This window comes from Amblyomma americanum, chromosome 3 (assembly GCF_052857255.1).
Source record: "Amblyomma americanum isolate KBUSLIRL-KWMA chromosome 3, ASM5285725v1, whole genome shotgun sequence".
Lineage (NCBI taxonomy): Eukaryota > Metazoa > Arthropoda > Arachnida > Ixodida > Ixodidae > Amblyomma > Amblyomma americanum.
In genome coordinates this window covers 4,375,329-4,398,335 of record NC_135499.1, presented here as the reverse complement: position 1 = coordinate 4,398,335, position 23,007 = coordinate 4,375,329, and the positions used below count along the sequence as shown (strand labels likewise).

The following is a 23,007-nucleotide window of genomic DNA, read 5'->3' as shown; positions in this document are numbered from 1 at the left end:
AGGAGAGGACTTCAGTTATTCTGCCCACCTGGAGATCTTTAATATGCACAGACATCGCACAGCACACAGGCACGTTTTGCGTTTCGCTTCCATCCAAACGCGGCCGCCGCAGTCAGGTGCCAACACAGGTACTCCAGCTCGGTAGACGAGCACCTTAACCACTGAGCCGCCACGGCGAGTCATTAACCAGGGGAGCGTATTTATCCCCCTATAAAAACCCCATGACTTGGAAACATTTTGAAGTTCAGTGAACCTAACAAAGATATCCAATTCACTCTTTGACAATGTCACATCCCTATATTATCTGAATAATAATAAAAAAAATTGGAGGGGACACTAAAACTCTGCCTTAAGGGTATGACACGATAGCGTAATGGGTTAATTCCTATATACGCTGAAGGTCATAGTCTACTTTACATTCATAGATCCCTGGGAGTCCTCATATCCCTCCTGGCGCAGTGGTGCAGCGGTTGAGCGATGCGCCACTGCACTGCGATGGCAGATGCTCCCAGAGGTGGGCCTTGTGTGGTTCAGGTTGCTCTTCCCGAGCGACCAATCGTTAACTTAGCAGCCACCTGCCACAGTGGGCAGAGTCCAGTGGGCAGGCTGTGATGACACCGCAAGGTCACGTGACCAAGGTGGCCTACGTGCCAGAGCCAGGTGAACGAGGCCACGTTAAAATGTGCACACAACTTGTTCAACAATGCAGCATCGTGGGTGGTGGATTTTGGAGGCTGGAGGGGCGGCAGTATTGCACATTAAAAGCAAAGGTGTGCTTCGCCAGCGCTACGGCCTATGACATGTCCTTCGCCCAACTGCTTTTTCTGCTGCACGGCCCCTCACCTTAAAAATGGCTAGGCACCTTTAGGGCAGCTCTTAGTTTACATTCTCCACAGAACAGCCAGACTTCCCTAGAGTAATTTTTGTTGTGGGAATGACACTAGCTTACTGCAGTTATACAAATGTGCAGTTTCACAAGAGCCAGCATGAAAATGAAAGAACTAATATGATTATAACATCAACTCAAAGTACAAAGTTGGGGCATACAACAACCCTTAATTTGCCACATTCCCTGAACAGTTCTTGCACACTGTTGACAAAACTCAAGCATGGATTATTTCAGGCCAAGTCGGAGTGCTTTGAAGCAACACTGCATGGCTGGTGGAGAGAAATGCCAGGCACCGAGGTGGACAAGGCAAACAGCATGAAGGTGCAGCTGGAAATTTAAGTGCAGCAGTAAAGCGGAAAGCGAGGGTTCAGCAGCCACTCACAGGGACTCGGCGGCTACGACGCGGGGTGCCAGGCCAAAAAGCTTCTCGGGGCTGCCCAGGTCCACCACAGGAGAAAGCCGGGGAACCTGCATCTGCACACACAGCATAATTCATCTCTCCATCCTCGTCCTGTGTAACCTTTGAACAATGACAGGCTGGACCAGTTGCGTTGCTATGGCAGCCAAAACTGCCATAGGGTTCACAAAGTGTACAAAACCGAGAGATGCCAAAAGGCTGAAGCATTCTTGACAACCAACCCTGTCACTGGTTGCTTTCAGTCAGTGACAGCCTGACTACACCCACTGCAGGGCAAAGGCCTCTCCCATGTCTCTCCAACTAACCCTGTCCTTTGCCAGTTGCACCCACTCTACGACTGCAGACTTCCTAATCTCATCCGCCCACCAAACCTTCTGCCGCCCCCTGCTACGCTTGCCCTCTCTCGGAATCCACTCTGTTACCGGTAACTTAAGGACCAGCGGTTATCTTGCCTTCGCATTACATGCCATGCCCAAGCCCATTCCTTCCTTTTGATTTTAACTAGGATGTCATTAACTCGCATTTGTTCCCTCACCCACTCTGCCCGCTTCCGGTCTCTTAACGTTACACCTATCATTTTTCTTCCATGGCTCGCTGTGTTGTCCTTAACTTAAGCTGAACCCTTTTCATTAGCCTCCACGTTTCTGCCATAGGTGAGTACCGGTAAGATACAGCTGTTGAACACTTTTCTCTTGAGGGATATTGGTAACCTGTTATTCATGATCTGAGAGAACCTGCCATATGCACTCCAGGCCATTCTTATCCTTCTAGCTATTTCCCTCTCATGATCCAGATCAGCTGTCACTACCTGCCCTAAGTAGACGTACTACTTTAAAATTCCAGGCTCTCACAGCCAATTGTGAACTGCTGTTCTTTTGCTAGATTGTTGAACATTACTTTGGATTTCTGCATGTTAATTTTAAGATCCAGCATTCTTCTCTGCCTGTCTAATTCATTGATCATGATTTGCAGTTCACCTCCTGAATGATTCAGCAAGGCAATGTCATCAGCGAATCGCAAATTATTTAGGTATTCTCCATTTACACTTATTCCCAACTGTTCCCAATTCAGGCCTCGGAATACCTCCTGTAAACAGGCGGTAAATAGCATTGGCGAGATACGTGTCTCCTTGCCTGACCCCCTTCCTTATTTGAATTTTGTTGGTGACTTTATGGAAGACTATGGTAGCTGTGCAGTTCCTATATATATTTTCCAGTATTTTGACATAAGGCTGACTGCACAATGCGTGAAAAACTGCTGAGGTTTCCACTGAGTTAAATGCATTCTCGTAATCAATGAAGGCTATATTAGGGGTTGGTCATATTCTGCGGATTTCTCCATCACCTGATTGATAGTGTGAATATGAACTATTGTGGGATAACCTTTATGAAAGCCTGCCGGATCATTTGGTTGATTAAAGTCTAAGGTTGCCCCGACTCTATTAGCGATTACCTTAGTAAATACCTTGTAGGCAATGGATGTAAGCTGTTCGGTCTGTAATTTTTAAGTCCTTGGTGGCTCCTTTCTTATGAATTAAGATTATGTTTGAGTTTTTCCAAGCTTCTGGTACGGTCAAGGTCATAAGGCATTACGTATACAGGGCAGCTAGTTTTTCTAGCACAATCTCATCTCCGTCCCTGAACAGATTTGCTGTTACCTGATCCTCACCAGCTGCTTTTCCCCTTTGCATTGCTCCTAAGGCTTTATTGACTTCTTCTTTCGTTACTGACGCGATGATGCATTGTTGTGCGCTACTTTCTCTATCATTAACGCTCTGATTACATTGGCTACTGTACAGATTTGTGTATAACTCTTCGGCTGCTTTAACTATCCTGTCCATACTGCTAATGACATTGCAATGAATACTTCGAATCAGTTTTTTCAAGAAACATACCTAATCAAATGCTGGTTTACTCAATCTATATATCTGAACCCATACCCGATATCCTAATTGACAGCTATGGAATATTCATATTACGCATATACTTGTGCAAAGGCTGCACTTTTTTTCCGCGATTTTGACGGGGTGCAGCTCTTACACGAGTCAGGCCTATATCTATCCGCAGAAACGTCGTGTTGCTGCTGCGACTGTTCTAAATGATAATGTAAGCACTGCTAAATGACCACACATACTATATTCAAGGAAATTCCTTGTTGCTTTCACTGTGGCAGCTACTTGAAGAGCTCATCTTATGTGTGCCTTCACAGAGGTAGTCTTCTTCGGTGCCGTCCGTCTGGTTCGATACTCCAGTCATCTTGAACCTTTTCACAATGGTGTCGCATGAGATTGAATGCCATGCGCTTAAAATCCACAAACCTTCTGCAGCGAAGCTCTCTTCAACCGTCCAGTGAGAGTCTTGTCATGAACATCTGCTGCCATCCACTCGGAGTAACAACGGTGGAATTCAGCTTTAAATGGCTGATTGACACAAGCATCCAGTGACTGTAGGATGCTTGTCATCCTACAGTCAATCCTTCCAGGAATGACAGCTAAGTTCGTTCGAGTTTCGGTGAGCTGGGCCTTGACACGGTCTGTGAGATGGCCTCAAAAACTGTCAGCAAAGCCCTCCGTTGCAACAGGTCGCCCGCTCGGTTTGCCCACACAGTGTTTACCCAGTTCAAAACGAATTCATCACATATCCATCCTTTTTCGGGGACACGAATGATAATGCCGTCTGGAAACTGCCGTCTGGAAATGCTGCCATCGGCAGTGATGCACAGCATCACCGTGCACCGTTGCCGTTCTGCACTGGTTGCATGCACAGAGATGCTTTTTGCATCTCTGAAATCAACTGTGCTATTTTCGGGTGTATTGAACCAGACATGCGTCTGATCTGCGCTTCTTATCTGAGTCGAGTCATAGCTGTGCTTCCTTCGAAGGCTGTTAAAGAAACGGTCGAACTTCAACAGTTCGTCCTCATGCTCATTGGGCAGCTTTTGGCACAATGTCGTTCTGTGCCAAATGGAGAGTGCATTCCAGTTCATAAAGCACCGAAGCCATCCTACACTTTCTTTAAAATTCGCAAGCGGAATGCCCATGTGGCAAGCGATGGCAACGGCTTTCAGACGGATCATCTCTGTCGGCACTGCATAGCCATTTTTCTTGTCGTGACGTACTTTACAAGTTCCTTTTCAAGCTCCGGAAACTTTCACTGCTTCCCACAAAATATTTTCCGGTTGCAGTTCACACCAGCGAGCTGTTCTTTCTGGTTGCACAACAGACGCACACACTTCTCGCTGATGTAAAACTTGCGTCCAGCCGCCCGCTTGCCATATTCTTCAGCGTAAGCGACAACTTTCAGCTTGAAGGCCGCGGTGTACGAAATCAAATCTCTGCCCATCGTCACCGAGCGATAAACATAGGCCATGATTCACTGAACAATGCTGCACACAGCAATCACAACTGCACCAACATTGCTTAAGACCGCAGCACCACACAAAGAAAAAATGGCTCCCAGACCAAAATGGTTGCAAAAGATCTCGTCCCCACGTGATCTCAAAACGCTGATGAAGATAGGGAGTTGAAAGCAGCTAGCGCCATCTAGTAGTGACTTGTGAAACTTAACTTTTGATTGTGCACAAAGTTTTTCTTTTGGCTACGAAACTACGTTTTTTTCAAAATTTCGGCTCCAAAGTTGGGGATGCGGCCCTTACATGGGGGCGGCCCTTACACGAGTATATACGGTACTTGAAAAAATAGACAAATTCAGCTTCAGGGCCAGATGGTATTTCAGACTTTGTTCTTAAGGTTTGCGCTAGAGTTATTTCAAAACATTTAGCTACAATATTTACCGTGTGCCTTGTTAATTGTGATTTGTCGGAAGATGGGTCACACTGTTTCAGTTCATAAGGGTGGGCTCCGGAGTCAAGTAACAAACCATAGACCAATATCTTTGAAATGAAATTGAACTGAACTGCCTTTATTTCTATACGTATACAATTTATGGGGAATTCAAGGAAAAAGTTGCTTATAGCAACTTGACAGGCCTTTAACCCTGTCTGATGGCAGTAGCCTTAAACTAGTGTTTGCTGCAAAACCTTTGAACATAATATTTACTGAAATGTCTCCCACCACATTAATAACGCCACCTGGTGTTGGACGAGTACGGTGCTGAGGCCGATGTTGCTGGCATCAATGTGGACTTTGGTGTCAGCCTCTTCATCAAAGTGCGCAAGAACAGGGGTTGTTTGCAGTTGTCTGCGCAGCACGGCAAAAACCTCCTATTGCTCGGTGGTTTACACGATCTGTGTATCATCGTACGTGAGGCGGTACAGGGGTGTGGCAATCTTTGAAAAGTCGGCGATGAAGCGGCGGTAGTATGCGCACAGACCCATAGGAATGGGAAGATCGGCGATAGCAGCAGTTTTCTCGGGGTCGGGCTTAACACCATGGGCACTCACAAGATGACTGAGAAACTTCAACTCTTTGTACCCAAAGTGGTACTCCTTGGGCTTGAGGAGGTCAATTGAGGAGAAGTACTGGGTGCGACAAAGTGTGCCGAGCAAGTCGTTGATACAAGGCAGCGGGTAGACGTCTTTTTTAGTGTTGTTCAGCTTTCGATAATCAACACCAGAAGCCGAGTGTCCCATCCACGACAGGTGACGATCAGGGGCTGCTGGAAGGTTGAATGATTCCATCTGAAAGCATCTCCTTCACCTGCATTTCGATTGCCTCACGCTCCTTCGGTGAGATACAGTACGACTGCTGGTGGATAGGGCGGGCATTGTTGGGCGTAATGATGCAGTGCTTCAAGAGAGCCGTTTGGTGTTTTGGTGTAGGTGCTGGGTAAAGATCCCTGCATATGTCCCATACAGTTCCGGATACCCTGAACTCCAGTCCTTTGCTAGTTGACACTCCTGTGCACTGTCCTAGCTGGAGAAACCAAGGCCTACCTCCTTGAGCAAGGCCTCCGGAGCTTACCACGGCACCCACCCATCGACATGTCATGCAAACTGCGGCCTACTACACCTTACAGAATGCGTGACTGCCCAAACCATTCCATGGCAGTCAGCTCGAAGACGTCGAAGACTGGCTTGGCGAGTTTGAGCGGGTCGCCCCGTTCAATAAGTGAGATGATGCTGCCAAGCTTCGAAACGTCTTCTTTAGCCTGGAAGATGGCGCTCGTACCTGGTACGAGAACCAAGAAGATGCCTTAACATCATGGCACGAGTTTTGCCGACGCCTGCTGGAGACCTACATCAGCACGGATCGACAAGAACGGGCTGAACGGGCTTTGCAGTCTTGCATTCAGATGCCGAACGAGACTGTAACCACGTGCGTGGAGGACATGACCCGGCTCTTCCGGCGAGCTGACCCGGCCTTGCCCGAAGAGAAAAAGGTTCATCACCCCATACGCGGCGTTAAAGAGCAACTGTTAGCTGGCCTCGTGCACAGTCCACTAGGGACTGTTGTTGAGTTCCTTATGGAGAAGATGCTCCTCGGCGGTTTGCCACCTGTGTTCGGGGCTAACCCTAAACTTCTTCGCAAGCTGATCCGCTCCGTTGTGCGCGAAGAGCTCCAGACGCTTTTCGGTGTTCCCCAGCCGATGACTGGCTCTCTCGCTAGCCTCCTTCGTGAAGAGGTTCAAGCATTTAGGACTTCGTTATTGTCCGTTGACCCGCTGCTACAACCTCCGTCATCGGCACGTCACATACCATCCCGGTGACCAAGTTTGGGTGTGGACCCCGGTACACTTCCCAAGCTTGTCTGAAAAACTGATGTGCCGTTACTTTGGACCTTACAGAGTTTTGCACCGTGTCACAGAAGTAACCTACAAAGTTCTTCCAGATGGGAATGTGCAGCCTCAGTGTCGCCCACCTCGCTCTGAGGTCATGCACGTAGTCCGCATGAAACCGTACTTCGTGCGGTAATATGCAGTACGCTCTGCGTTCATCTAGTTGTCACGTGGGACACATTCGCCCACCTTCCTTGTCCATTCTATTCTTGTGCTGATCTTTTTCTTTCCATTCCATCGCTCGTGCTCCATCCCCGCTTTTATATTTTTGTTTTTTGGAGGGGGAGTAGTGTCAGCTGGGTTTCTCAGGTGACGCATGAAAGTGACAACGTTGAAGTGTATCGCGCTGGCTAGCTGCTGAATTCTGTCTGTCAGTGACCTGTCACCCTGTCTTCCTTGACAATAAGAATAACTTCTTTGTTGACTACCGACATGGTTTTCGTTCGGGTCATTAATCAAATTTTTGCATGATCTCTTCTGCTTCTGTGACAAAAGCCTACAAATAGATTGCGCATTATTAGATCTTCAAAAGGTATTCCATACAGTGTCCCACACCATTCTCCTGCATAAGTTGCCCTATCTTGGCCTGCCAAACAACATACTTTGCTTGCTTGAAAATTATTTAACAGGCTGCTTTCAAAAGATCTTGATTAATGGTTCCTAATCAGCAGATGTTTCCGTGGTATAAGGTATCCCCCTGGGGGTCAGTGCTGGGTCCCCTGTTGTTTCTGATCCATATAAATGACATTGGACGAGGTGTAAATTCCAGAAGTTGACTGTATGCTGATGACTGCGCCTTGCACCGTGAAATTAAACATGATTCCAACAGATTAGTACTTCAAAATGACTTCAACAGAATTTCATCTTGATGTCAAACCTGGATAATGAATTTAAATGTGTCCAAATGCAAACATGTTTAATTCAATCGAAAACATAAGAGGGTAAATACCTAGCACCATTTAAACAGCAAACTTATCTCTGTAGTAAGTGGGGCAAAATACTTAGTTTTACTATTTAGCTCAAATTTGTCATGAAAATGCCACATAAACAGCTTGACACTGACAGCTGGTCAGTCTTTGAATTTAATAAAAGAAACTTCAAATATGCTCCGCAAGACGTCAGAGAACTGTTGTATATAACCAATGTCCACCCTATTATAGAATACGCTTGCATCTTATGGGACTCGTACAAGAAAGTTCTCGTGAAAAAATTCCCAATCTATTCAAAGCTGAGCAGCACGTTTTGTCTCTGGCAACTATTAGTTTCAATGCAGTATTATTGGTATCAAAACTAGCTTGAGATGGGCCTCTTCTTCCCTCAACACCGGAATTTTTTCGATTGTTCTTTTATGAGACGTTTTACAATCGCACTGTATCGAATAAGGATGACTACCTTTTCGCGCCTACATAGTACACATCACAACGGCAAGATCACCCGAATATGATTAAAGAAATATCAGCCTGTACCTCAGCTTTTTCACATTAAATTTTTGCATGCACAATCAACTCAGGAAAGGACCGCCCCTGGTAAATAGCTGTGACTGTATCAGATTCAGAATTTATCACAGTATTAAAGGCTGCCCCTGCTTAAGTGTTGTCGCTGACCTCTATCTCAACTGTTGTGCGAATCATTCTTACCCCTTACCATGTTTTATATTTTCAGTGTGTGCTGTAATTATAGTTTTTTTTTTAGGTGCTCATTTACGCCGCTATTTTGTGTGCATGCTGCCCTTATGTCCTTGTTGTATGAATTATTGTTGCCTGTTTTCCTCGGACACAAAAGCAATGAAACACGGTCCCCTACTGTAATGCCTCCGAGGGAAAAGGTAGACCACACATATAAATAAATAACTAAAAAAGCCCCCCCCCCCCCCCCCCCCCCCCCCCCCCCCCAGTTCGCTTTTCAGGCAGACGAGCTGCCCAACAAGACTCTCTCTTGCCGTTCTCTCAGCATGCCCCTTTTCTCCTGATTTCTGCTGTCTGTTCAGGCAACAGCATTGTTTTGCGGACACCCTCGCAAAGTGATCAGTTCTGGCTGCCGTACCTTGGAGCAGGACTCCTGCGCATCGGAGCATGGTGCTTCGCACAGGTCCTCGCGAATCTTCTGCAACGCTGTCTGGGCCTTCACGCTCAGCGAGTTCTCCCGGAAGTCACTCTGCAATCACACAAAGACGTCATTCACTGCTGCTGTGCCCATTTTATTGATACGCTCAGCTTAAAAGTAACACACCACCATATACCACATACAACATGGAGTTCACATGCCTTAAATGGGAATGGAGTTCATCACACATATGATTACCCACTGGATATGTCGTAATATACTAGTCCACTGCAGGACAAAGGTCATACCTCCCCCAATTAACCCAGTCCTCTGCTAGCAGCATCCCCGCAAACTCGCCGTGCTGAAAAGAAATCTGCTTCTGCAGCTTCTCTGGCTAGTTTTACACAACCAGTGCTCCAGAAACAACAAGGAATGACAGATCAGGCATCTTCAAGGTCTAATTGACAAGCATATTGGGCACATTTCTGAATAGCAGATATTTCGTTATGTGAGCCCGATTTTTTCGAGCCGCACTAAGTAGCTGTTTAGTTTACGTAGCTCAAAGTTAGCCAGTACACAAAGGAAACATTCCCACGGAGGTCTGGGCATTCAGTACCTTCTTCAAGCACAGCAACCAGAAAGTGTATGGACGCTACACCCCAATGGTAATAAAACTTAAAAAGGGGGGACGCCGATTTAAAAGTGAAAACAAAAAAACCAATCAAAATGATGTTTTTTTCTACTTTTGGTCGGCGTCCCCCTTTTTTAAGTCTAATTATGACTGTCGCCGACCGGACGAGTTTTTGTCCAACTCTCGACTTCATACTCCCTAATGGCTCTGTCTCTTGGCAGTTAAGTTGAATTTAAACACCCAGAGCAGGACTTCGAAAAACTTCTGCACTATCCTGAGGGGAAAGCCTTACAAAATCACCAGTACATCCAAAAACACAGGCCACATGATTGCTGTTCAGGGATGCACAAATGCATGCCCTTCTCTGTTGGCTGGTGATGAAGAAGTAGTGTGTGTGTGCTGTACCCTCTGTCAAGTCTGTTGAGCTTCGGAGGGGCAGCTGGGTCCAGTGGTGTTGAAGGAAGCTGCTCACGGTTTTTGCCTTCCAACACAATATCTGTAAGGGGGCAGTACGTGCTTTTGCCATAAAAGAATTTGTAGCCAGCATTATTAGCCAACCCTGTTAGACTGCACTTTATTAAAGGCTCACTGCAGAAGCTGCTCGCTTTTGGACACAGTTGTTGTTCTCAAAAAACTGACAAAGGCAGGCAAGTCGAACAAAAGCATGCTTTTATGCAATCCACATTTTGCTCATTCCACACGTGCCAAAATTAATTAGCTTACCTTTGAAAAGAAAATACAGTAAAAGCTCATTAATTACAACCTCGAGGTACCAGACAAAATGTTTATATTGTCTGAAAGTAATGCTCATAAGAGAGTTTTATAATAGAGGGTCCCAAGCCTTGGGGCCCACAAGAAGGGTGGGGCGTCGAAATGTGCATGCGCAGAACATAATATACACCTTGTGTATTGCGTTCCCGTTAGCAGTGAACACTATTTTGCCAAAACAGTGTGTGTCTCAGCGTTCAGGCAACGGCACCTGTCAAAGTGGGGCCTCTTGCTTCGCCATTGATTCGTCATTTCATGCCTCATATTCACGGCAAACTAAAGGCGCACGAAGCATTCACTTTTCTGAAGATGTCCACACCACAAACTTTAGCGATCAACTGTGCCTAATTTACAAAGCTGCTAGGCTTAACGAGTACACGTCTAACCTCAAAAAATGCAAGAGGTTCACAGGTTAATGATTTTGATCCGAAAAGCGGACACAAGGAATTGACAATTGGCAGCAAGATGCAGGAAGTGGTAAAGGAATACTTAGGGCAGGAAATGACAGCTGATACGGATCATGATAGGGAAATAACTAGAAGGGTAAGAATGGGGTGGAGCGCATATGCTAGGTGCTACCTTTCAGCCCGTATAATTAGGTGTGCAATGTCATCACTTCAGCCGTGTTCACTACGTAAATAGCAGTCGCCGGTGACCAAAAAATTTAATATGTCACCAGCCAAGGCCGACCAATAGAAGCGGGGCAATATGGCGGCATTGTGAGCGTTTTAGTCGCGTTTTAGTATTGACAACGGTACAGAATACCGCCCCTGGACTTGCAATCAAGATTAACCAAGGCTAACCAAGCTATGCCTTAGCTTTCGGTACGCATATCCTGGCATAGACGAGCTAAGCCACTGCCAATTTTTATCTCTGGTTCTATTTTTATATATTCTTGGCTTGTATAGCTTCTGCATTACATTTCGTATTGCTTGGCATGGAAATTTGCTTATTGCCAATTTTTGTATTTTTCAAACTTGTGTATTTTTGTAATATTTTCCACCCTGCAAAACCCCCCTGAGGGGTTAGCAGTGTTCCAAACAAATCAAAGATAATGTAAGCGTGTTTCATCCTCTGTCTTCAGCTCACTTGATGAAAAGTGCAATAAATGCTCTATCTGCAATTACTCTCTCCCTAAAAGGCTATGTTATTCATTTTTTTTCTCATGTAACATATATATCGGCACACATACCATGCTCCCATATCATTTTTAGGGGCAATTCTGCGAACCCATTCGCTTTCGCCGTTTCTTCTGCGTTACGCGCACGCAGTCATTCCGAGCACGCAGCGAGACTTGAAATAATCAGCAACATCTCGCGCTACAAATGTCGAAACGCAAAAAATTTGGTTTTATTTGGCTGTCACCACACGCCAACCAGATCTCGACTGTGTACGAAATCCTGAAACGGTGCCTGGGCTCTGCAGATGATGGGATGGCATCTGCTGAGCACCTCTTACCACTACTATGCATGCGTGCCCAATTAACTTTGTTTTTGAACGTCCTTCCTTTCCGGTGAAATCATCGTCAACTGTTGATTATTCCATGGAAAAGAGGCTGGATGTCTTTCCGGTGCAGTGCCAACGGGGAGCTGCACTGCTAGAACTGTATGCAAGGCCAACTACAACAGAAGGTAGTGCATGATGAAATAACGGCACATGTGCACACTGTTTATTAGACGGAAAGGAGGCACAGCATGTGACACAGCACATTATCCCTGCCAGTGCCAACAGGAAGTCAGCATGAAAACAAGACATGTGATCGCAGAACCCCACTTGTCCCCTGAGCATAAAGTACTAGCTTCTTAGCTTAAAGTACCAGAGAGAGGAATAAAAAAATTTACTTAGCAAAGGCAGTGTTGAGTATTCATAGCAAAAGCAGCGCCATACATTTGAAGCAAGAGCAGTCTGAAAAACCATAAATCAAACAAAACTAAAAACAAATATCAACACAACAAGCAACTAAACAACCCCCATTATTTAGTGCACAGAACACTAGACATGCAAGAAAGGAATCTCGAGCAAGATAAGAAATTTCATTTCTTCCCAGCACTCCAGAGGTGTCACCAACACATGTGCTTCCCTTCTTTTTAATCACAGAGGTGCTCCTGCCTAATACTGCTAAGCGCACTTGCGTTTTTTGCAGTGGGGTTATTTCTCATGCCCTATCGTTAATGCAAAGACCTCCTACTTTCCGTCTAACAAACAGTGTTGTCCCTTTCTTGCGTGTACCACCATACTTTGCTGCACAACAATTAGCATCTACTGCTTGATTCGCAAATCTTACAAAACTTAATGCCAAACCATGCACGTTTCAGTGGGCTGAACAGTACACAGCACAGGAGAAACATTTAATAGGAACAACGCAATTATTGATGTTGTTCGAGTGGATGGCTTCCTCATTCCAGGACTCCACTGCTCGATGAACTTGCTGGACGAGTGCTTCCGCTCAAATTATATGCTAGGAGTCTTTAAGTGTTGGGGTTTACACCCGCACCCCTACGAAATGTGGAAGAGTATGGGACAAGTGTCTGCGCATCAGGGGAAGGTGCCATGATATGTTAGTGGGCATATCTTGCTGTAGGCTTGGGAATGTGCTTGTTCAAACAAGTTTGAGAGCTACAGTGCCTTAGATGCTAAACTTTTTGCGAGGGGAGGATAAATTCTGCGGTTAAGCCGATGGCTCTCGAGCCGTTTGCTGTAATAGAATGCAGGCACAAGACAGTAAAGGGTGAGTATTGATCAGATAATTGGTTTTGCCCCGCTCTGTTGGTTAGCGCTGGAACTACGACCCTTTTGTTCTCCTCTGGTCTCGCGTGGCCCTGCGTCCACGTGATTTGATGGTATTCTTCAAGGAAAGTGAGAGTAGCGCAAAACGGGACACAAAACTCTCACTTTCCATGGATCACCGTTACCGACTCGCCCAAGTTTCTACCCTTGTGTATTCTTCAAGCTTTGGGCCTAGAATCTGGGCTGCCACCAATGCTGTTCGCCCTTTGGTAAAGTTCCATCAGGCCTGTTGCAAGCCGGTGAACTTCCCTGCCCACCCTGTCGTGGTGCTTGATGACTAGTGCTGCAGCTATGGTTTAAGCTGCATCTGGGCTTTCTACTGTCACAAAAATGCAGGTACCTAGGCAGAGCCCAAAAGTGCAGTCTAGGCATCATAGATGCGAAAAACAGGGCCCTGTTTACTGATCTTTGTGGCCAATAAGACTGAATTTTTTTTTCTCACTGGGATCAAAAGAACACCGATTGCGAAGTAGACATTTACATCACCTGGTGATGTGCGGAACCATGAAGTGTCTGCTGACACAGCCTTTTTCACAGCTGCGAACGCATTGGTTTTATCAGCATCACTTTTGCTGGGCGAGTTGGTTCATTTTGCTCGAGGGGATGCTTGTAGCGCGACACAGAACACAAGGGACAGAGACGAACGGGACAAGCGCCACTCTCAACTGGTTTTATTAAAAAAAACGATCGCAACATTTATACATTTCCCCTTCTTCTTCAAGAACATAATCACCTGATCCCACATGCGAATGACACGATCCCACCTGATCCCACATGCGAATGTTCTTTTGCAGCAATGTTCTTTTGCTGCAAAAGAACAAGGAAGTTAGAAGAGAAAAGGTGAATAACGTAAGGCCCCAGGTGATTCCGTATTTGCATCGCGTGGCCCACAACATGAAAAAAGTGGCGAATAAATACAAAATTCCTGTGGTTTTTTCAGCGCCCTGCAAGCTCAAAAGCCTTTGTCCTAAGGTGAATGAGGAAAAAGTAAAAAAGGATTGCGAAACGAGGCATAAACACCGATATGTTGATTGCAAGGTGGGAATTGTCTATCAGATTCCACTTTCATGTGGCAAAGTGTATATTGGCCAGTCCGGACGATGCCTGAACAAGCGCCTGCGCGAGCATGAAAAATGCCTCGAAAATGGGAGCGGAACAAATATGGTACTTCACTGCAAGTCATGCAAATGCTCACCATTTTTAAACAGAACAGAGGTCATTGGCAGAAGCAAAGATGCGCTGACGCGTGAACGAACTGAGGCGTTCCATATCAAAAAGAAAGGGTGGGAATGCGTCAGCAGCACTTCGGTGACGATGTTTTCTAACGAGTACAGGTTTTTAGATAAACTGATTTGATTCAAGCGTGATATTTGCGTGTCATTCGCATGTGGGATCAGGTGATTATGTTCTTGAAGAAGAAGGGGAAATGTATAAATGTTGCGATCGTTTTTTTGAATAAAACCAGTTGAGAGTGGCACTTGTCCCGTTCGTCTCTGTCCCTTGTGTTTTTTGTCGCGCTACAAGCATCCCCTCGAGTATCAGCATCACCTTTCAGAAGGTGATGCCAATCACACTGTTGAATGATGCCAAAGCTGTCGGATTTGCAGACAGTGCTATACCAACTGTTCTCTTTATACCTGGCTTTCCAGTGAACAGTGCATAGTCACTTTTTCTTTGCTGTCAGTGTTATTCCACTGCCACTTGGCGCTTTCGAAGACACTTCAGAATTTATGTCAGAAGAGGTAGACTAGGAGTCCATCATTAACCATAGTCACCATCAATGCTTTCCATATCTTCTGGCTCATCGCAATCTGAATCACTGTCACTGTGAAACATAAGAGCGTCAATCCAAGCATCCGTGAGACTGTCCTCGACACCAAGCTCGACCCGAAATTGGCTGGCTGAAAAGTTCTTTTTCTCCGCATAAATATTTATGGACATAGGGGACAACTGTTGCCACATGGCATAGAAACTAAAAAGCCTAGTATGTGGCATCATCTGTTATCTTTTTAACAACAGCAAGCATTTTTTCTGGCGGACGGTGGTCCACCGTCTTTTTCCACATTGGCCCTTTCTCCACTGGACGGCAAATTGCCATCTTTGGAAGCAAACGAGTTAAAGGGAACTTCTGACAAAACACATTTTTAGGTGCTTTTAAATTCATCTTAGAGAGAGTCTACTTACTCAAAACTATATTTCTTTTAAACCTCCTATGTCTTCCGTGGAACACCATGGAATATTTATAACAAGCTGATGCAATTTTTCCCCGCAGAAAATCCAGGGTTTAACGTCCCAAAGCTCCACATAGACTATAAGTGATGTAATGGTGGAGAGCTCTGAATTAATTTGCACCCCCTGGAGTTCTTTTGACTTGTGCTGACATTGCTCAGCCTTTCTCATTTCTCCTCCTTTGAAATTATGGTAGCCGCCTCAGGCTTAGCAGCCCAACACCATACCGCTAAGCCTGTTCACAGCCACACAGATCGGCTTACAAGGCCCTCAAACGATGAATACACGAAGCCCAAAGAAGTGGCAGAGCCTGACTCACCATTTCCTTGGCGAAGAACACGTAAACCTGTGAACAAAAGAAGAAGTGCCTCAATAAGAAACAAAAATAGGCGTACGCCAGCTGGCTAGTGGGTGCCAACACTAGCTACACATTAAGTGGTTTAAAAACCTCCCATAACGAGCACATTAGCTGCCACTGCTTGCCTGGTTCATAGCAGTCACTGTACATGCTGGAATCATTTCATCAACAACTTAACTATGCCCACTGCAAGACAAAGGCCTCTCCCATATCTCTCCAAATAACCCTGTCCTGCGCCAGCTGTGACGACACTATCCCCTTAGACTTCTTACATCTCATCTCCCGCCTAACCTTCTGCTGCCACTGCTACGCTTGCATTCCTTTGGAATCCACTCTGTTACCCTTAAGGACCAGCGGTTAACTTGCCTTCGCATTACATGCCCTGCCCAAGCCCATTTCTTCCTCTTGATTTCGACTTAAGATGTCATTAACCCGCGTTTGTTCCCTCAACCACTCTGCCCACTTCCAGTCTCTTACCGTTACACCTATCATTTTTCTTTCCATGGCTTGCTGCGTCGTCCTTAACTCAAGCTGAACCCTTTTGGTTAGCCTCGATGTTTCTGCCCCATAGGTGAGCACTGGTAAGATACAGCTGTTGTACACTTTTCTCTTGAGGGATGTTGGTAAACTGCCATTCTTGATCTGAGAGAACCTGCTAAATGTGCTCCACTCCATTGTTATTCTTCAAGTTATTTCACTCTTGTGATCCAGATCTGCGGTTGCTACCAGCCCTTAGTAGACATATCCCCTCCACTCCCAGCTCTTCACTACCAACTGTACACTGCTGTTCCTGTACGAGACTGTTGAAGATTACTTTGGTTTTCATCATATTAACTTTTAGACCTGGCAGGGCGGGGGGGACCGTGATGGCGCATTGCGTAGAGGTAGAGCATCCGCCTCGTGTACAAAAGGATCGAGGTTTGACTCTTGATGGCACGCAATTCTCCACCGGGTTAAAAAAAAAAACGCCGAGTGTTGATGGAATTGCATTACCAGGGCTGGGGTATGGCCTGATCTCAGTGACCAGAACTGACGATGCACGCCCTCAACAGAACAGGATTTGGCCACCCAGGTGTAGTACTTGGGCACAGCCTCCTATATGAACAAAGAAATTAACCCTTGGCCCTCATTCCTCGGCGGCTGTGGAGCAACTGACCAAGGAGGAGGTACGACCTGTGACACAGCGGAGGGTGCTAAGAATCTCTGGTTCCGGACAGGCCGCCATTAAAAACTGAACCTGTCAACGTTTAACGGTAGAGCCTTATCCAGCGAGGTAAGTCTAGCAGTGCTGTTACAGGAACTAGCGGGTATTACATGAGACGTCATAGGGCTTAGTGAGGTTAAAAGGACAGATGGCGAACACAGTGTTAAATTGCGGGCACATACTATACTACTGTGGATTAGTGGTCAGACGAGAACTAGGTGTGCGATTCATCATCAATCAGAGTACAGCAGGCAACATAGAGGAATGCTATAGTACTAACAAGAGTGTGGCAGCTATCATAATTAGGCTTAAAGAGGCTCTAAAAGAGGCTCTCAATAATGTTGCGGTATGCCTAGGATGTTAAAGGACGCTGCTCCTCAAATATCCTCTAGCAAGAATTTTTTTAGTGCGTTATGTTGAAGCTGAGTTATCTGTAGTTAAAATCTAAATTTCTACATTTTCGCACCTTTCCCTTTCCTCTCACCACTTTTTCAGACTGAAATGTCGGCGCTCCCGAACCCCCCACCCACTTGTCCCTTACACCGGCTGCCAAAGCGCATGGAGTTCGCCAGGGGACGCAGCTTCAGGCCACTAGCTGCGTGACGTCAGGAAGTGTTGCCTTGGCGAACCAATGACAGCCCTCTGCTGCTGACATAATGGGGGCTACAAGACGCATTGCACAGGGATTAGGACAAAAGCCTGGCACTGCTGGTCGCCCCAAGGTGTAGAAGCGCGAATTTTTGATCATATATTCTAAATGATCGGCCCACTTTTAAGGTCTAGTACGCGGCATGCACGCTCGATGGCATAATGCAAACATTTTATATCCAACCACTAACACTCTTTTCAGGGACCCTTTAATAAGAGGCACAAACTGATGATGGTACAGGAATACGCACTTACATCTAGCTATGATGACCAGATCGTAGAAAGCTTCTGTGAGGACATGCCATCGGCAATGAGCAAAGTAAAAACACAGTACACCGTACTGATGGGAGACTTCAATGCGAAGGTAGGCAATTAAGAAGCAGGCCGGAGACCAGGTAGTAGGCATAGGCTCTATAGAATAGCAGGGGAGAGTTAATAGTAGAGTTAGCGGAGAAAAATAATTTACAAATCACAAATACCTTCTTCTGCAAATGACAAAAGAGGAGATAGATGTGGAAGGGCCCTCACGGTGAGACTAAAAATGAAACAGACTTCATAGTATGTACTCACCCTGGCATCGCGCAGGGTGTGGAGGTCTACGGGAAGGTGCGTTATAGCGACCACGGAATGGTAAGGTCTCGAACCAGCTTAGATTTGAAGAGGTAGTGGAAGAAATTAGTGGAGCAGAAGCCCATTAACGAGTTAGCGGTAAGAGGGAAAGTAGAGGAATTCAGGATATTGTTGCAGAACAGATATTAGGCTTTAACTGAGGGCGATGACCTTCATGTTCAAGCAATGAACAATAATCTCACAGCTATCATTACGAAATACATAGGAGAAGTAGGCGGTAGGATAATTCGACAGGATACCGGCAAGCTATCTCAGGAGACGAAAGATCTGATTAAGCAATGCTAAAGCATGAAGGCATCTAACCCCACAGACAGAATAGAATTGGCAGAGCTATCAAACTTAATCAACAAATGCGAGGTAGACGACATAAAGAAGTTTAATAGAGAATCGAGCATGCTCTAAAGAACGGAGGTAGTCTAAAACCGGTGAAGAGGAAACGAGGAATTCGCTGATGATGTAAGTCGCTCAGGAGATGAACTTTGAAGCATGGTCAGTGAATGACAGGCAGAGCAGAAGGGCAGAAGGGTGGGTCTAAAAATGAACATGCAGAAAACCAAAGTTATGTTCAACAGTCTCGCATGGGAACAGCAGTTTGCAGTTGGCAGTGAAGAGCTGAGAGAGGAAGGGAATATGTCTACTTAGGGCAGGTAGCGACCGCAGATCCGGATCACAAGAGTGAAATACCTTGAAGAATAACAATGGGCTCATCATCATCATCATTGGCCCAACTATACCCACTGCAGGAAAAAGGCCTCTCCCATATCTTTCCAATTAGCTCCGCCCTGTGCCAGCTGCAGCCACCCTATCCCCACAAAATTCTTAATCTCATCCGCCCACCTAACTTTCCGCCACCCCATGCTAGGCTTCCCTTCCCTTGGAATCCAGTCTGTTACCCTTAAGAACCAGCAGATATTTTGCTTTCGCATAACATGCCCTGTCCAAGCCAATTTCTTCCTTCTGATATCGACTAGAATGTCATAAACCGTATTTGTTCCTTGCCCCACCCTGCCCTCTTCCCATCTCTTAATGTTAGACCAATCATTTTTCTGTCCATAGCTCAACATGCCAATAGAAAAGCCCAACTCTGCCCTCTGCTGTCCACCCGGACATGACACCTTCGAGCTACTCCAGCTTGAGGGCAATTATACAAGAAGTCATTCAAGAAGAGCTACGACGACACCACTGCAACCTCAAGTGTCAACACTATCTATGAGGAAGTATAGTATGTGTTGGGCTTTCTTCACATGATGACTTCAGCCCGAAAACCCATGGCTGAGGTACGCTCTCAAGGTACGCAGTTAAACGGCTCTGTAAGCATGCTTCTGGAGCCTTATGTTCCACTCTGTCGACCACAGACACCCATCCGCCATGCCATGGCTTCATCACTCTGCATCAAGCAAAGCAGAGGTACGGAGGGCGCCCGACCAGTGCCACCCACTCTGCTTTTTAACTGTGGTGAAGCCGGTCACATAATTTGCCACTGCCTGCAGTGGCGAATGGCACTTTGTGGCTTTTCCTTTGACGCTCCATGACTACGAGAGATCAACTATGCCAGTGTTGAGAGGAGTGTGCCATCACCATCACCTTCAGCCTTGCGTTTCACGTCGCCATGCCGCAGCCACGGAGCGAGGAAGTTATACCAAAGACCACAACCTTTAACAGCATGTTAGGTTGGGCAAGCTGAACATGCTCACGAGTGAAATGCCTAAGATCCTTCATCGGCAACGCCGCATTCACTATGCCGACGTCGCATACAAAGACAAGATCTACCACTATGCAATACGATTTTAGCATGACGCTGCTGCACAGAGAAATCACAACGTACCCTAGCCACTATCACAGCATCCAATGAGTTGAGATTGGACACAATGGCAACTTGCAATGCGAAGACATAAAGCGTCAAACTTGAAGGGGCTGTCAGTGGTCACATGCTAACTGCATTGGTGGACACAGTAGTGGACTACTCTGTCATCAGTGGATCATTTGTGGCTCAGCTCAAGAAAGTGATGAATGACTGAAACGGCCTGCAAATCCACACTACTGGAGGCCAGCTAATTACGCCGTTTAGGTGATGAATCGCAAGAGTAACAGTAAATGCATGTACTTATCCAGCCAGCCTTTTGATCCTGCAGCTGAGTTCCTGCAACGTGATTCTGGGTATGGACTTCCCAAGTGAACATCGAGTGAACATCAACCTTAATCAAAGGTCATCATGCTTTTGACTGACAAAGCCACATCTATTACAACACTGAACCAAATACATTACTCGGAATGTCCTTGAAGAAATACTGACGATTTGTCATGAATTTCTCACGCATTGCTGAACCTCTGACCCAACTGACAAAGGCAGACGTGCCATTTAAATGGGAAGCAAAGCAAGCAGAAGCCTTCAAGGAACCTCAGTGTCGTTTACAGTCCCCTCCGATCCTTGGGCACTTAGATGAAAAACGAAGATTGAAATTCATACCGATGCAAGCAGCATGGGCCTAGGCATTGTGCTCATTCAGAAAAGCAATGGACTAGAGAAAGTAATATGTGTACACCAGTTGTTCCCTGTTAAAGGCTGAGACTAAATATTCAAAGACCGAGAAGGAGTGCCTTGCCATCATCTGGTCGAAATTCCGCCCCTACCTGTACGGATGACCATTCAAGGTGGTCAGCGATCATCACGCGCTGTGCTGACCTGCCAATCTGAAGAGCCTCTCGGGCCGCTTCGCCTAATAGAGCCTGCACATGCAGTGGTTCGACATCACTGTCGTCTACAAATGTGCACACAAGCACGCCCATGCAGACTGCCTATCTCAAGCCACCAGAAGAGTGTGACGAGGATGCCTTTTTGGGACTGATAAGCAGCAGCAATTTTGGGCAACACCAGTGCTCCAACCCCGACCTAAAGCGTCACAACCAGTATCTGGAAGGCAAGGCTTCTTCATCACCAGTAGCATTCCAGCATGGTTTGTCCTCTGTCTGCAAAACATCCTCATGAAGACCACAAACCTCCTCGTTGTTCCAAACAGTTTACTAGAAAAAATTCTTCAGGCTTCAGACAATGGACCAACAGCTGGACTCTTGGGTTTACTTGCACCCTGTGCCATATACAAGATAAATACTATTGGCCACGACTGTCTGTCGATGTTGCACAATACATCAAAACATGCCGTGAGCGTCAACGACAAAAGACGCCACTGATCAAGCCAGCTGGACTATTAAAGCCCATATCACTACCGAGCAAGCTCTTTCAACAGATTGGAATAGACCTTCTCGGCCCCTTCCCAACATGAATATTGGGCAACACGTGGATCATCAGGGCGACTACTTGACCCGCTACGCTAAAGCAAAAGCCCTGCCATGTAGTACTGTGACGGAAGTCACAAAATGTTTTGTCAAGCAGATCCTGTTGCACCTCGCTGCACAAGTTCTGATCATGGACAGAGGAACAGCATTTATGGCTACCTTACCCAAGCCATTCTGAACTAGAGACATAAGTTACGGGTGAATTACTCCATACCATCTGCAGATCAACGGACTTGTGGAGCATCTGAAAAGAACTATCGCTGACATGCATGCCATGTATGTGGACGCTGAACACAAGAGCTGGGATGCCATCCTCCCTTACGTCATCTTTTCGTACAACACTTCTGTGCAGAAGACCATACAGATGACATCGTTTAGACTCGTCCATGGCAGAGAGGCAACTACCATGCTCGACACTATGCTCCTAAACTTAATCGATGAAGACAACATATGTCAATGTCTACCTTCAATGCACAGAAGAAAGCCAATGACTTGCCTGGCTACGGATCAAGGACCAACAGTGCACGGACAGCGCACGAAATACAAGCCCGGTGACCACGTATGGGTGTGGACGCCCATTCACCACCACGAACAGAGTTAAAAGCACCTGTGCCACTTCGTTACTTGCTTGACTACAAAGTGGCCCCCCGATGTAGCGACAGCATCACAGCGGTACCGCACACGCCCAAAAGTTGTACATGATGTGTACCTTATTTTGTGCGCTAATGGACACTGTGTTTGCTTTCTCAGCATTTATTTTTGCCTTAATTTTTTTTCACTGCAAAGATGCAACCAGTTTTATCTTCAATAGTCGCAGCCACACACAACTGCTTCTACCTTGCTCTAGATTGTTGTAGCTGCTTTAGGCACTTTATCTCGTTTCTAGTCAGCTTTAAATTGAGCATGACCGAAAGCAGTTTCACGACCACTGAGCATGCTTGTTGCTATTGCCGCCACCAAGTCATTCAGTTCTCTCTGGGCACAGGTCAGCCCAACAGACAGTTTCTTTTGGGAGCCCCTTTTGCTCTCTTCCCGACTGCCTTCGCAATGTGACAGTACTTTATGACAAGGCGCGTTTCTTATGAAATCGTGTCATAGTGAGATCACAAACTGTGGAAAAACAATACCATGGAGGCAGTGGGCTGCGCAATACTGGGTAATGTGTTCAGTATGTCAAGGTTATGGCACATTTCCTTGAACCACAAGAAGAGTGACCTAATCATTCAAGGTTTATTGGTTAATACTGTTTTACAGGGGCAATTTGAGACAATCAGTGGTGTTTTGGTAATGACCTGATTTTAAGAACACACAAATATGTCAGTGCCTGCTACTACTTTGCCTAGTTCTACCTTGTTCTAGTGGAGGCTCATCTG

General features: G+C 46.1%; 1 protein-coding gene across 4 annotated transcripts in view; it reads right to left on the bottom strand.

The window, feature by feature from the left end:
- The window catches only part of Vps50 (vacuolar protein sorting 50), a 262,379-nt gene that overhangs the window by 55,219 nt on the left and 184,153 nt on the right, over nt 1-23,007 (bottom strand). For all 4 annotated transcript variants that reach the window (XM_077657052.1, XM_077657054.1, XM_077657053.1 and 1 more), the window contains 3 exons: nt 15,820-15,846; nt 9,086-9,196; nt 1,272-1,363 (listed from right to left, as the gene is read on the bottom strand). In XM_077657052.1, coding sequence (XP_077513178.1) covers nt 1,272-1,363; nt 9,086-9,196; nt 15,820-15,846 — 230 coding nt within the window. The remainder of the gene's footprint in view (nt 1-1,271; nt 1,364-9,085; nt 9,197-15,819; nt 15,847-23,007) is intronic.